Genomic DNA, 15,667 nt, shown 5'->3' on the forward strand with positions numbered 1-15,667 from the left:
CACCCAGTCTGTGGTATTTTGTTATAGTAGCCTGTATGGACTAAGACAGAAGGGTTTAAATCTAGCTCCTCAAACTAGAATCTATGATCGGTCATTTCTGCAAGTCCTTGCTATTAATCAAGTGTCTTTCCCTTCAGCTCTCACCCAATTCCCACAGTTGCCTACTGCTCATAGTTTGAAAATCCCTAATACTTTCTTTGTTCCTGAGATAACAAAAACAGTTGAACAAAGTTTTTTTAAAATGTGCTATAGGTGCTTCACGAATTTGTGTACCCTAACCTCAGTTGGGTCCCTGAACTGATGCTTATTAGCCCTATTTATTCAATTTTACCTCACCTTAAAAAAAAAAAAAAGATTCCTTACAGTGGCTGTCCCAAAATATCCCTACTTTTTAATTTACTCTAACTACTTGGATTAAAAATTCGAATTAATCAATAAGTCCCTCTGGATAATCATTTCTCCGCCTCAAATTATCTTTATCTTCAGCTTCCGAATCTTCTCTAAGAGCCACATGAAAAATGCTGGGAGAGATCTGAGTTTATAGCCTAGCCACTCACTAGTTGTCTAATCTTAGGCAAGAAATTTGACTTTCTTGAACCTTAGTTTCTTCAGTGAGGTATATATCTCATAGAGATTTCATGAGGATAAAATTCCTTTAAGTGAAATTACTTCAGCAAGGTGCATAGCACAGAGCCTGACATCTACTAGACCAACTAACTTTTCCTTCTAAGTCTTCTCAACTAATATTCTAGATCCTATTCCCTCCTTTATCCCCTTAGAAACTACTTTCATTGATTACTTTCTTTGTCATTAAAATCTCAGCTGGCTACAATCTGGCTTCAAAGCTCAACCACTGACTAACTGTATAACTTTTGGCAAGAGACCTAGCCTCTCATTTTCTCAGTTTTCTTTTCTGCAAAATGGAAGGAGAACAATATCTAACCTCGTAACAGTAGTTGTGAGGATGAAAGGGGATTATGTATGTAAACAGTGTAGTATCTGGTACATGGTTAATTAATCATGAATTAACTGATTACTTCAATAAATCTTGTATAGATGTAGGATCTATGTTTGCATAATTAATGAATCCAGCCCTTGAGGAACTCACAGTCTTGTTGGGAAAACAGAGGAGTAAACAAAAAAATTTCCATATACTGATAAATACTCCAGTAGAGGTCTATATGGGACTTCTATGCTATGGGAGCCAAGAGGAAGGGAATAGAGGCTGAGGGAATCACTTAGGGCCCATAAAGGAGGGCTCATAGACATCTGATGAGTGGGAGTTTGCAAGTTGAAGAGGACATAAAGATGGGCAGTTGCTTATTCGATCTGGTCTTTAGATACTCTCCCTAATACATTTCTTTTAAATAATTTTTTAAAGTTTAATTGTGGTAAAAGTACATACCATAAAATGTACCATCTTAATCATTTTTAAGTGTACAATTCATCCCCACTGCATTATACGTGGAAGCTCTTACGGCTTCCTGAAAATATGAAGCTCTTGCATGCCTCGGTGCCCCTGGTCATGCCTGCATTGCTTTTCCCCACCTGTCCATCTGGCCCCTGACATGCTTTCTTGTCCCACTCCCTCCAGACAGCTAACCACTCTCTCCTTTATGCCGCCTCTATTTTTTGTATATATTTCTATTTTGTGTATATCACAGTACATCATTATTATTTGTTTATATGCCTGCCTCCCTTACTACTAAACTCTGAACTCATTGACAGAAGGATCTTTATCTTCTTCTTTTTGTTTTCTAGGCCCCAGAACGGTATCTGGCACATAGTAGATGCCCAAATAAGCATTTGTGGAATTGACCTGAAGGACATTTCAGGCTGTGGAAATCATGTGAAAGGGCATGGCCATTTGGGGACTGTGAGAAGTTTAGAGCAGTGGTCCCCAACCTTTTTGGCACCAGGAACCAGTGCTCCTATGAGAAGCTAATACCTGATGATCTGAGGTGGAGCTGAGGTAGTGATGCTAGTGCTGGGGAGCAGCTGCAAATACAGGTGAACTTCATTCTCTCACCCATCGTTCACCTCCTGCTGTGCAGCCTGGTTCCTAACAGGCCACAGACTGGTATTGGTCCATGGCCCAGGGGCTGGGGACCGCTGGTTTAGAGTGTCTGGAGTGTACATTGAGTAGAAAACAATTGAAAATTGAAGTTTATTACATTTGGGGAGAATGTATAATATGTAACATGAGTCTATCAAAGTGCTATGTGAAGATTTTAAAGGAAATCATATAATCCAATATAAATGTCAACATTTTGAGGTAAGTAAACCTACAGTCACTTTATCATTCAGTTAAGTCGATTTGGTTATTGACAGCAGATAGGGGGACTAGAAGAAAGATGTTGTAGGACCTATATCTAATGTAATATGTGATATTCTTCCACCATCATTATTTTTTCCTTTAATAGAAAAGTCAAGCCTGTTTAGGATTTGACCCCTCGGTACTACCATAGGTTTTAAAACCTACACACATTTCAGGAATGGCCAGACAAGAATGTGATTCCATCACATGTGCTAGTGGATTTCTGTCAATGTGACTTTTTACATAATTAAAAGATAAAAATACCGTTTGGAAACTATGCAGAACTAGCTCCAGGCAGAAGGCCTTGACACCTTTCACGGCATACTTTTTCAGACTGCACACTGAGGCTTGCCTTGCATACCTATCTTCTGAAGTTTGTGTAGCAGGCAATATCTGACGCACTTAATCCACATTTCTTATTTTCTTCCAAAATGCAAATATATTTTCTTCTGACTTGGGGAAAAAAGATATGGTTCTTCTTAGATTCTGGTTCAGGTTCTGATTCCCTGACATATATTTCTTACTGATTCTCAAATACAACCCAAGCACTTACTTTTTGCATATTCATTATGATGAATGTCAAAGTTATAATCTAATTGGAGTGACATAAATCCTTGACTTCAGCTTTGTCTTTTTCTTGTTAGACAGAAAATCCGATAGTAAACATTTGCCCTAAGCTGCTCTCACAACCAATTAATAAAGCGAAATTATTTAAAATGTCACTTTTAATATCTAAATATTGTCAGAAGTTTTTTTTAAATGGTGCAAATTACTAATTTAAAGTAGTATATTCTGTACTGATTAGTCCTGTTTTAAAAAAACCCTGAAATAATAATACAAAACATTCGAAACAGATGAGATAGAGAAAATGGGTATTTTTACAAACGATTTCATAATAGGTTCCCTTCAAATAATGAATTTAGGTAATTGCTAAATGCTACACAAATTTTTAATTAAAAATATATAGGTGCAGCAATATGTCTATTATGTGAAGCACCGTCCCTCTATAGAGCATTTATAGAAAAGAGTTAGTACATCAGCCTGCCTTGGAGTATCTTCTACCAGGAAACATAACTGTTAATGAAACAATGGATGAACACATTTTAAAAATAACCCTGCGTATCCATAAGGCTCTAAAACTAATGTTTGTTTTAACCACAAAGGCTGACAATAAATACAGCTGTTTTGAAATTACCTGTAATACCTCTTAGGAAGACAGAAAATAAACAAGGGCAGTATAATAGAGTTGGTAAGGGCACAAGCTGAGGAGTCAGACTAGGTGAGTTCAAATTCTGGTTATGAGGTTTATTCCTTACAAGGCTTCATGAAATTAATCACCTCAATTCTCAATTTTCTTATCGATGAAGTAAGAAATAATACCTATGCCATAGGGTTATGTGAGAATTAAATGAGATGGTGTATGTATGTGGCATAATATCAGACATTTAGCAGTACCAAGGGCTCAAAGAATAATAATTATTATTATTATTTCGATGAAACATATTAGTTTTAAAATGCCCATCTTTCATTCATTCACACCTTCATCAAAGAGTTCTTGAACTTTAATGTTAACATGAACTATGCTAGAGGCTGAAGATACAAAGATAAATACAGAGTCACCAACTCTTTACTGAGGGAAGGTAGATATGCAAATAATTACAAGGCAGTAAATATTATAAAGATGTAGTCCGGGATGCATGGGTACACAGAGGAAAAAGCAATTACTGGCCCATTGCAGTTATGGATTGTTTTTAAAGAAAACAAATGATCTCATTGGCCTTCAAAATAGGCTGAGATTCCTTGCTTTGCACCTGGGAGGAATTTGGTGGCATATAGCTTTCTTGACTTAGGTAACTCTCCTGTTACATGGTCCTTTCTTTAGTTAAAAAAAAAAAATCAATCTTCTATTACTCTCCTTTTGTGGATCAGAGTATGCTGAGATAAAGTAGGGTATACTCTATGGTCCTGCTGCTTATGAGAAGATACTCTACAATGTAATGTAGGACAATAGTCACAGCTGTCAATCTATGTGAACATAATAAGTATGTAACTATGGGTACAAAATGGCCAGGAACACAATGGGAGATTTATGGCTTCCTTTATTCTGATGGGATTGCTAAAGTCTTTGGTGGTAGAGTCATAGAAAACCATTGATGCCTTTTCATCTTTATTTCCAGCTTCGCTAGAACTCTAGGAGTCTGTATGCACGTCTTTTTCTCAGAGAGTGATCCATGATGCCAAGCTTGCTGTAGAAACAACCTCTTTTAAATTGCCAGGACTCCTTAGCATTACCTTATGCTGGCTCTAGCTTTTGCTATTCTGTTAGCAAAAGCTACACTGGGAGCAAAATACCCTGAAAGTATTTGCTCCTGATTTAGCTTTTCTAAAAACAGAACTCAAAGTTCAAGGCCCTCATCTGGGAAAGAAGCTGCTCGTCAAGCCCTTTCACCACTGCCCGGTAGCCACTCCTTCAGTGCGCTGCCCAGGCTCCCAACATTGTTTTCTCCTGAAAAGGCCAAGGCCCTACGGAATTTCTGATAGAGAATATTTATTACCAGAGCCATTTCAAAAGATGCCCAGTTGCCTGTGATGGTTCTTAGACGGACCGAGACTTTGAGCTGCAGCTCCAAACAGAAAGGAGACAATATGAACTGTTATTACTATATTAAGTGTGAAGTTAAATGTTAGATAAAACAAAGTCTTCTACCTTTTTGGGGGACTGTTTTCTCCTTTTCTTCTACTATCAACTATTTTTGCTAGTGGATGAATGGCTATAAAATAATAAAAACTGTAAATGAACTTTACTCGGTCAAAGGCAATATGGTTTATCCCTTTTCTATCCTAGAGAATAGTTTTTTATTCATCCTTTAAACGTTATCTGCATCGTGTTCAAAGATAGCTAGTTCCACAATATTCAAGGTCCATGTTAATTTTAAATAAATTTATTACAGAATAAGTCTAATAAGAGAATAATCTATACTAAGACTTGCCTTTCACTTACTGAAATGCTTTGTCTCGAGTTATTGTACATCCCACACAAAAGGAGATCCATTTATGAATGAAATCCAGCCATTCTTGCCTCTATTTAATACTTTAAGAAATAAATGTAAATTATCTAAGTGTATTTACTGTCTGTTTTCTATAAATTTTTTAATGAGTAATGCAAATAAATATAAAATTTAATTTTAATGCTTCACCATGTGACCACTACTCAGATTCTCAATTTGATTTCTGTATCATTCCTTTTCCGTTTACTAGTTGTAACTGATTCAGTTACAATGTATTCGTGGGTGTATCTCAAAAATCTTAACTAAAGAGCCAGTTTTATATTCCTGGGTTGCTACTTCAGTCAAAACTAAAGAAAGTACTTTTGGGTGTACAGACAAACTTTATTATGAGAAAACTTTTTGGTATAATTTTGGAGACTGTATTTTGCTTTGAAGAATTCGGTTATATCACACACCATTGTTTTTTTGATGAAGAAAGCCTCCTGTTTTCCCAATCCACTCAGGCACCAGCCACCCAGGAACCAGAGGAGGAATTGAGGTCATCCTTAACTTCATTTTTCTTTGGAGAAATAATTCTTATTTATTCCATCTATCTTAGATCTTTCCTTTGAACTGATGTCACTAGTCTCTGCATGACAGGATACTATAACCTGTCATTGTGTCCTTTTCTTCACAACACTGATTGCAGTTTTTAATTACATATCTACTTGGGTAAATTTATTTATAGTCTGTTTCCATGGGATTAGAGACTCTTTTATTGCATATACAATGATTAGGATAGGCCTGCCATATGGTAGGCACTGAGTAAATCTACGCTGAGTTTTTAAAAATGAATGAATTATAGTGACTTAATAAATATTTCTTAATGACTGGCCTTCTAGCCTCCAATGTGATCTCTTTATGGTTTTTCTTTTTCTTTTCTTTCTTTTTTTTTTTTTTGTCTCATTGCTCTCTCTATAGCATACTGTGAAGTCCTAGAAGGTAGGAGCCACATCTTTTCATCTCTATATCCTCAAAACCTAGGACCATAACTAACCCATTTTAGGGACTCACTCAATCTTTCTTGAATGAATGAATGAATGAATGGTGCCTCTCGATAAGCAACAACCTGAAATGATTTTATGTTTTAATAAACCTCCTAAAAGGCTTATATCATTTCTTTTATAGGTTCATAGTAGCTTAGCACCACAGCATTTGCAATACTAAGATACTAGAAACAAACAAACAAAAACCATAGCAAAACAACAAATCCATAGAAAACTGAAATGGTCAAGTAGAACAGATTATTCTTAATCTTGCCAGTGCAAGACTGTTCCTTCTATGAGTGCAAGACTATTTCCTACATTCACTCAGTCAGATTTTATTATTTATTGTTTGTAATAGAAATTCTTTATTCCAACTCTGTAGGAAACATTTCTCACCTATAAATGCCCCTCACTGGAAGAAAATTTTTTTTTGTCACATTAATCAATCTGAAATTCCTTTTCTCACTTTCATCCACTTATATCTAATTATAATTCTTTGTTCTAGGGAAGTAAATTATTTTTGCCACTCCTAGATCCTCTTACACCTTTTGAGTATGTGTAGAAAGTTATGTTCTCTCTGGAAAGTTTCCTAGTTGACCTGAGAATATTTATCCTTTTTCATATTTATTCATTAGTATCTCTCTTGTTTTGTTGGTCTATCTGGAACACTCTCCAATTATCTCCGTCTTTCTTGTACTAAGATTCCTTAGAATAAATGCAATTCTTTATATTCAAACTTTACATGGCAATTTATCGGTAAGCAGGGTCTAACTCAAAATCCAAAGTGATAAATTTTTTTAAAAATCTAAGTTTTTTAGAAATCATTTTTGGCTCTACATGTCTGATTATTTCCACTTTTGTTAATTCATTTTATTTCATCAAGTAGGTCACAATGTGGAATCAAGTTCTTAGGATCTTTGTAGGTCTTTGGATCAAAGTCTTTGGGGTCAAACAAATCTGGATTTTAATCTCAGCCCTGCCTCTGACCAGCTGCATGAACTTGGACAAATTACATAATTAAGTATAATTTAAGCCTCAGTGTCCTCATTAATGAGTTAATACCTAACTCATAAAAATTGCTAAATGAGATAACTTATATAAATTGCCCAGTACAATGTCTGGCCCATAGTAACCACTCAACAAACACTATTCTCTTTTTTATATCCCATCTAATTTTGTCCAGACTTTCTGAGGGTTTCAATATTTTATAATGATTTGCTTGATTATTTAAAGCTTGTCCTCATCAAATGCAGAATGACATATTGTTTATTTATTCAGTAAATTACACTTTCTGTTTTGGAAACATTTTAGAGAATTTCATGACCTCTCCTACTTCTCTTCTCCAGTTTGACTGACTTTTATTATTCATCAACTCATAATATTTCTTCTTTTTGGATGAATTTTAATACACATTATTTAATCTATCTAAGAGATAGTCCTACTATGATATATTATGACATATGTATTTTCTCTCTTTTTTTTTTTACTCCTTAATCCTCTGGTTTTATACACTAGATTTTTTTTAAAAACTGAGATTAAAGTTTCCCAACTATTATTGCCAAGTTACTGGTTCTATTTAAAAGTTTGCTTTCCAAAAACAGTTACTTCATATTGATTCTGTGCTGGAATCATTCACAGTTACTTTCAATATAAAACAAAGATGTCTATGTTGTTTATATGACCTCATGCGGCTCTTCTAAAACTACAATTTGAAAGAAAAAGCCCACTAAGCTACTACTGAAAGAAATGTCAATGATTCTTGGGAACAAATCCTTTTCTGAGATAGACCAGAACACAGGCACGGAATGAAAAATGGAAGATGCTTATGGGTTCCTAAATGTGTCACTATGGTAAGATATTCTGGATTTAATTAATTTAAAATTTTTACTTCTAACACAATTTGAAGGGAAAGAATAACCATCCCAGAGGTAGAATGAAATAATTGTTAAAGAGAGGTACAAACAAACAGGCAAACAGCATCGTGAGAAAGTGATATCTGAGCAGACTGTGACGGATGGAAAGGTAGTCTGCCTCAAGATAGTCACCCACTCAAAGCACTTGAATTTCCATCAGTTGAGCAGTTCTCACCTAAGCCAGCAAGAAGAAAAAAGGCAACAAGAAGAAAAAAGATTTGGATGGATAATAGAACTCTTTCTTTACAGAGATAGCTGGCTAGTTACGGTAACAGTAACCAAGTAACCAGACAATATTCTGGGTAAACACTTGGTTTGGGTTTTAGAGCAGAGGGACCAAGTTTATTTTTATTCATTCTCTGCTAAAAGGCAATTGACTACATTTATTTTGGCCCACCAGGGAGGAAGGAAGGGCATGTCAGTTTTTTCAAGGGGTTGTTTACTTTGACAGGGAATGAATTCTGCATTTTTTTTCCATTTGCTCATTTTTCTTTAAATATGGAGAGACTATGCAATAGTTAAAAATATGTCTTGACATAAGGTTAATAAACTTACTACCTGGCTATTTCCTAAAAAGAGCTAATTCTGCTCTACAAAGCATTTTCTTAAAAAATCTGTTTCAAACCATGTGTTTCACTAAAGTAAGGGAAATTTTCTACAGAAAATTTCATGTCATGGAATAGCTGTTAATATTCCATACCAATTCCATGTCAATTTTCCATTGTCTAACATTTAATGTATCCTTTGGTGCTAAGAGGAGGGGGGAAGGGAAGAGGGACTTCATGAAGAATGGGATTCAATAATTATTTAAATCAAACACAATAACATGCTTATAGTATTTTAATGCTATGTTCTGAAATATGTAAAGGTTAATTGTCAATGTAATAGTAAACTAATTTTATTATAAATTCCAGTCACATTATAATAATTGACTTCAAAGAATGAGATGTTTACAGTAAATAAATTTATACACTATGAATAAAAGGGCATTCTCCACATAGAATTGCTAGGAATTTATTTTGAAACTGGTAGGTGAAAAACATACATCATAGAATTCTGCCAGAAATATTTTGGAGAAAAGCAGTTCTAAGTCAGACATTAATAAGTGGGAGAAGATAATTGACATGAATGCTTACCAGCATTCATATCTATCATCGTGTTAGGAAAAACATGTCTAGCCAGAGTTTTAGTAATCCTTTAGGATTTTCTGTCAGAGATACGGCTAATTCAGAGAGTAGATTAAGTTATAGATGATTATTAGCTCAAAATCTTTCATCCAAAGATGAAAGTGAACCGAGCCCACACTAGAAACAGGAATGCATACGTAGCAGTTCTTAAGTGCTGGCCAGGAGACCAACAGGCTGAATCAGAATCACCAATGGAGCTTTAAAAAAACACAGATTTCTGTCCCCATCCCTGTTGGAGATTCTGATTCAGAAGCTCAGGGGCAGGGCTCTGAGATTTCACATTTTCAATAAGTGTTCCCAGCTGATTCTAATCCACATATAGGTTTGACTAAAAGGAGAAGTGCTTGTATCAGACAAGGGAGTCGTGAAGGTGGAGGCAAGACTTTGTTCAAAAAAGAGAAACCATTTCACTTTTGGTTTAGAGTCTTTTCTGAGTCATTGACTTTCTGATTAAAAACAATGATCTGGTAGCTTGAAACTGGCCATGGGAGAACTATTTAAACCTCAGAATGCTATAAATCAAGGCTTTTTTTTCTCCTTAGAAAGCCAGCATGCCACTGCATATTAGGGTTATTCTTACATTTATAATATGCCTGTCATAGGAAAATCTACTTAGGTTACAGGATACCAAAGACACAGTAGTGACTTTAGAGATTTCAAATGAGTTATTCTAAAAGAGACTTCTCTTTTAGCATAGAGAGACAGTATTCCTCAAAGTATCTCAGTACACTGTGATAATTATATTTTCCATTATTTCTGTACCTTTGTGACCAGCCACTTCGAGCTTCCATTTCTACTCTCAATCCTAGATTCAGCTGGAGAGATTTCACATTGTACCTCATGTTCGCAGTCCTTAAACACAGTCCTTTTAAAATTCTTTTCCTGAATTGTAGAAATAAATTCAGTTTCAATGATCTCCAGTAGTCTTAAAAAAACAAACAACATCTTTGGAAACCTCAAGTGATTTCTTGGCAATGGACATGTGTAGTTGATTGTTTGGGTCCCACAGCTGACTCTGGTTACATTTGAAATAAAGAGGAAATGAGAACTGAGAGATGATTTAATTGCTCACAGGAATATATCTGTTGGCTAGTAGATTTGGTTCATGGCCCTTTTTATTCATGTTTGATGAATTTGTGACCATCAATTAAGTGTACACATAAGTACCATAGCATTTAGCATAGTACTTATCAGGAAGGTGGGAGGGAAAATATAGCTTGGACCATGAATGGAGTCAACAAATCTTTGGCTTATTTGGCCAGGAGCTAGCTATCTAATGGGGAACAGAGTCCCAAGATTAGTGTCACCAATATTTATTGAATGAATTAATATGCTCAGATTAATATTCTATTAAATGTGTAGTAGATTGAATAACATCAATTCATTCCATTTTATAGATGAACTCAAAGGCAACAAAGGCAACCATTGATTAAAAACCAAAATACACTTTCTGTTTTAGCACTTTTAGAGGAAAAAAATAAAAACATCCACCAAAAACGTATCAGAGGCATCTCCTCAAGGAAGTCTTCCTTAACTGCCTTTGCCCCACCCCCACACTCTTCCTAAGGCACTCAGCATATCTCTTTCATTATACTTTCCTCCTATAGTGAGGATGATAATAGTACCTATATCGAAGTGCTTTTGTGAAAGTTAAATGAATTAATACATATATTAGCCCTTTGAACAGTGAAAGAGAAGAGTAGGCACTCAAAAAATGTTAGCTATTGCTATTATATCATCACCATCACCACGATGTATTAAAATGACCTGTTATTGTATATTTCTCTTAGAGTGTAAGATCTTGTAGGGAAGACCTTTTCATCTTTACAGACCTAGTCCTTACTGAAGTGCCTGGCTCAGAAAAGCCACTCAATAAATGTCTCCTGAGCTAAACTGAGCTATAATTTATACACTTCTAGTAAATTCTGTCTGGGCTGCTGCTTCAGGCGTTCAACGGTTCCAACTCCTGAGAAGACATTAACTAGGAAATAAAGAAGATATGTGCTTTCATATATCACTGCTGGCAGTCCAATAGACTAGATTGCCCGGGCTTAGTTAACATTACGTTTGTAATTATTTCAAAAGGCTTAGCATTTCCTTGATATACAGTTATAGGCTCTAGGTCTTGGAAATGAGGAACAAATAAACAGAAGGAATCCCTAAGATGTGTACTCCCAAGTGAAGTCTTCACATAGCAGCATTTTCCAGTGTGTTCTGTAGAACACTGGTCCCACAAGATGCTGTGTAAGAAAAGCATTTTCTGGCTACATTTGAGAGACATATGTCAAAGCTCTATAGTAGGTTTATAATGAACATTAGCATACGAAAGTCTCTGAGTAAAGAAACCTTTGATTAAGTCACCATTTCCTAAATTTTCAGGCCATAGAAAAATTTCCCTTTATTCTAATACCTATTAACAGCTCATGGAATTAGTATTCCATGGATCAAACCTTGGAAAGTGCTGTACTGTAGAAACACATTTGTCCAGATTTCCATTTTTTTCTCAGTAAATCTTTATGTAATTAAAATTTTTTAAGTCTGTATACACACAGGTAGAGATGCAAACCTTAGTTAATTTGGATGCTCAGGGAATGGTAGAATGTTGGGCTAATTTTTAAAAACTAACCTTAGAGTAAGTGCGAAAAAGCACTTAATTCTTGTTGAAAAGTGTTAAGCTTTAATATGATACAATTACCTGGGAATATCGTTAAAGTGCATATTTGATTCAGTAGGTTTTGGTGGGATCAGAAGTTCTGCGTTTTCTAATCAGATGATGCCAGTGGAATTGGTCTCTGGACCACACACTGAGTAACAGGTTATTTTTCTGCCTTGGTGAGCACAGTAGAATAAATATAATAAAATTGTTATTTCGAATAACATTGTACATGTTGTTGATGGAACCACACACTGGGATACTTTAAATTTTTAAAAATATCAACTTGTTTACTTGATACTACCTTCCTCATAAAAGTAAAGTGGGAATTAATGGGGAGAAAAGTTATGGCTATAGCAACATCTCTATCAGCACCTAGCATGAAATCTGGTTCACTATGGGTACTTAATAAATGTTAAGTATATTAACTTCTTTTCATAAATTTTATTATCAGAATTAATGACTTTAGAGGTAATATAGGGACATGTCTTACAAGGAGAGAGTTAATGATATGAAAATATTACTAAATAGTGAAAATGTTGCCAAACATATTCCCAAATAAATAATATATGATAGAGAGTATTTAGGTAGAAAGAAGAATTAGATGTGCTAATAAGTGTTGGGATCTACCCCTGGCTCAGAAAAGGAAAGAGAAGGAACAGAAACTGTCGGTAAGGAAAACCATGCTAGGGAAGTGAATGGACACAGGCATCTCTGTCTCAGACATATGCTGGAATAGTCGTAAAGTGAATGGAAATAGCCCTTCCTCAGACAGTCTACTCAGTGGATCAGGGAGCTGTCTGTAGAAAGAAAGAAGAAAATATAGATCTTCCCCACCAAGCCAACTGCCTCCTACAAGTTATGCTAAAAGGACTAAATTGGCATCAGTTATTTTTTTAATCCCCTACTTGCTGCATGTATTTGTTAAGTAGAAGAAATTAGCAACATGACTTATTATTAGTAGTTTCTAACTTCAAGTCTGAGTACTCACAAGAGTGAGAGTAAAATAAAACTCTCTGAGAAATATTATGACGAATCTAAATTTGGGGCTCACTGTTGAAAGTGAGCTGTGCCACAGTCTATCTTCCATAATTTAAGAGAGGAAGCTTGTAACAAATAAGCCCACTCGAATTTTGATGTAGATATTTCCTGCCTGTTGTTAAAAATATGTATCTTTCAAGAGCAATAGAATTTTTCCTTTAACTTAAAAAACAAGATTTTAAATGATTATTTCCTGTTGTATTGCTCCTTTCCTGTCACTGTTTTGAGCTAGAACATGGAGTACTTGGTAGGGATAGGAAGGGCATGATCATCAATCTCCATTAACAGTCTTGAGTGGTTTTTGTCCTCTAATAATTTCTGAGTTAATGGACATTTAAATACTCATGTAATTAGATGAGCTATTCAGCCACATTGGACATTTAGGCTCTGCATGAAACCTTAATAGTCACATGTTTCAGATAATTGGACAGATGCTTAAAAAGTCTGCTCTTTTTCCAAATAAACTTCTTGAAGTTATGCCAAAAAAACATAATCTATTCTATATGAATAGTATTTTGAAGGAGAGTAGGGAACTATTGTTATGTTCTAAATATGTTTATGATACAGGGATATATTAGAGCGGTGTCAACCAAATTGCTTTCATACTGAAATCAAAACAGGTGTTCAGGTTCACTCTAGAGATGAAAGCTAGAATGATCCAAATGTAGGTAACCACTCTTTATTTCATTAGTTTGAGTCCATTTATGGTCTATGTTTTATTCATATATTTGATAATTTTAAATATATCTCCCTTTTCATCATTCTTTCTTCTCTTATATTAGTCGTCTTGTTTTCCAAAATGTGGTGCTACGGGAAATAATTTTACTTCATGAAAAGTGGGAAAGGAAAATTACTTTTATGAATATTTTACTGTTTTCACCTAACAAGTAGAAAATTCTTGCCCTTTACCAGTGAAGAAATTAACTGATGTGTGAGATTTATTGTCTGAAATTTCACAACCCCTCTCCCTTGGGCCAGCAAATGGAGGATGGAAAGATTCACCTAACTCTGTACAAATCCTCCTTTTTCCCAGGAAGCATAAGTTCACTTACTTTTGCAAGCATCTGGAGCAGAGAAGGGTCTCCGGAGGTCCCGATAGAAGCCTGGCTTACATCGCTGGCAATGCTGACCTTCCGTGTTGTGCTGACAGTCATTGCAGACACCACCAGTGCGATTCCCTGATGCCTCCCACACATTAATGTCAAAGTGACAGGCATCAGCATGCCCATTGCACTTGCAGGCTGGAAAAAAAAAGCATGGAAGGACAATAAATAATTAAAAATAAAGTGGCAGGTTTTCTAACATTCAAACTGTTAAAAAGAGGGTAAGCTGTTGGTAATGTTTTAAATTTTTAGTTTTTGTGAATAATGCCCATTTTCACAGTACACAAGAATCAAAACAATATAAAAAGGCATACACTGAGAACTCTAGACTCCCATCTCTTTTTTTTAAGGTTTTTTTTTTTTTTTGGTGTGTGTATTCTACTGATTTTTTAGATTTTTTTTTTGAGATATAATTGATATATTATAGTTTTAATTTAAAAAGTTTTGGGATATGCCTAAAAGCCCACAAACTATAGTTTTGTCTTAGGCAGAGATATTACAGTTACCTTAGTAATTAGAGTTGAAATTTATTTTGGGAAGCCTATTTGAGTGGCCACCATTTTTTTCTCTCTCTAATGGTAACATATCATCATTTCCATTCCCGCTACGTCCCAAGAACCACTGTCATCACTGTGGGTCCCATGACCTTGCTTTAAAAAGCTAGATTGTCAGGCATTATCTAAAAATGACAATTCATATTGCAGATACAGGCCTGAATTCATACTCGCCAATAAGCCTGGGAGCAATGAGTAAGTTGGCAGGTAGATTGACTTACCTTTCTATTTATCAGCTCTTGTACCAGGTCGTCTCCTACAGAAGCCTCAAATTTCTTGTAGAAGAAGCCAGCAGTGTTTCTTATGTAATAATTTCTCAAAGGCATTTCTAAGATGATCAGTCAATAGGGCCAAGTGACAAATCTCTGTGTTCTATATGTATTAGATGTGCACATGGTTTCTTTGGAAAGGGCCAGAATGGCATTCTAGGAATTTAGGAGAAATTCTTTAGATTCTCTTGATGAGTGATTTAGAATAAGAATCCAGACTTTTTCCTGGAGGTAAACTGTATTTAAAAATGTTTGTGCTATTGTTTTTCATTGTTTCCTTGATGTGTTATGATATTTTGATGATTCATAATCTTTAAAAAATACAAGATAATTTAAGATTTATGCTTGGAGGAAATCCTTTACATTTCCTAGAAACTAAAATAAATCAGTTATGATTCCAAATTATGTATGAGAAGAGACTTCTCGCAACTTTACCCACAGTACCTGCCTTTAAAGCCTGGTAAAATTGAAGTCTGCGAATGTTAACATTGTTATGGGCATGTGTGTTTCTCAAACATTTTGAATTGAAAAAAAAAAAGAAAAAGGTTCACATTCCCATATTTTTTACTTTCCTGTATAATTTCAAACCTTAAACCC

General features: G+C 35.1%; 1 protein-coding gene across 1 annotated transcript in view; it reads right to left on the reverse strand.

Moving 5' to 3' along the window:
* NTN4 (netrin 4) overlaps positions 1 to 15,667 on the reverse strand; it is a 101,490-nt gene that overhangs the window by 17,342 nt on the left and 68,481 nt on the right. Inside the window, exons 5-7 of the mRNA XM_023533935.1 lie at positions 14,191 to 14,385; positions 11,362 to 11,431; positions 10,213 to 10,375 (exon numbers count right to left, since the gene is read on the reverse strand). Coding sequence (XP_023389703.1) covers positions 10,213 to 10,375; positions 11,362 to 11,431; positions 14,191 to 14,385 — 428 coding nt within the window. The remainder of the gene's footprint in view (positions 1 to 10,212; positions 10,376 to 11,361; positions 11,432 to 14,190; positions 14,386 to 15,667) is intronic.

The sequence above is a fragment of the Pteropus vampyrus genome, unplaced genomic scaffold, assembly GCF_000151845.1.
Source record: "Pteropus vampyrus isolate Shadow unplaced genomic scaffold, Pvam_2.0 Scaffold116, whole genome shotgun sequence".
Classification (NCBI taxonomy): domain Eukaryota; kingdom Metazoa; phylum Chordata; class Mammalia; order Chiroptera; family Pteropodidae; genus Pteropus; species Pteropus vampyrus.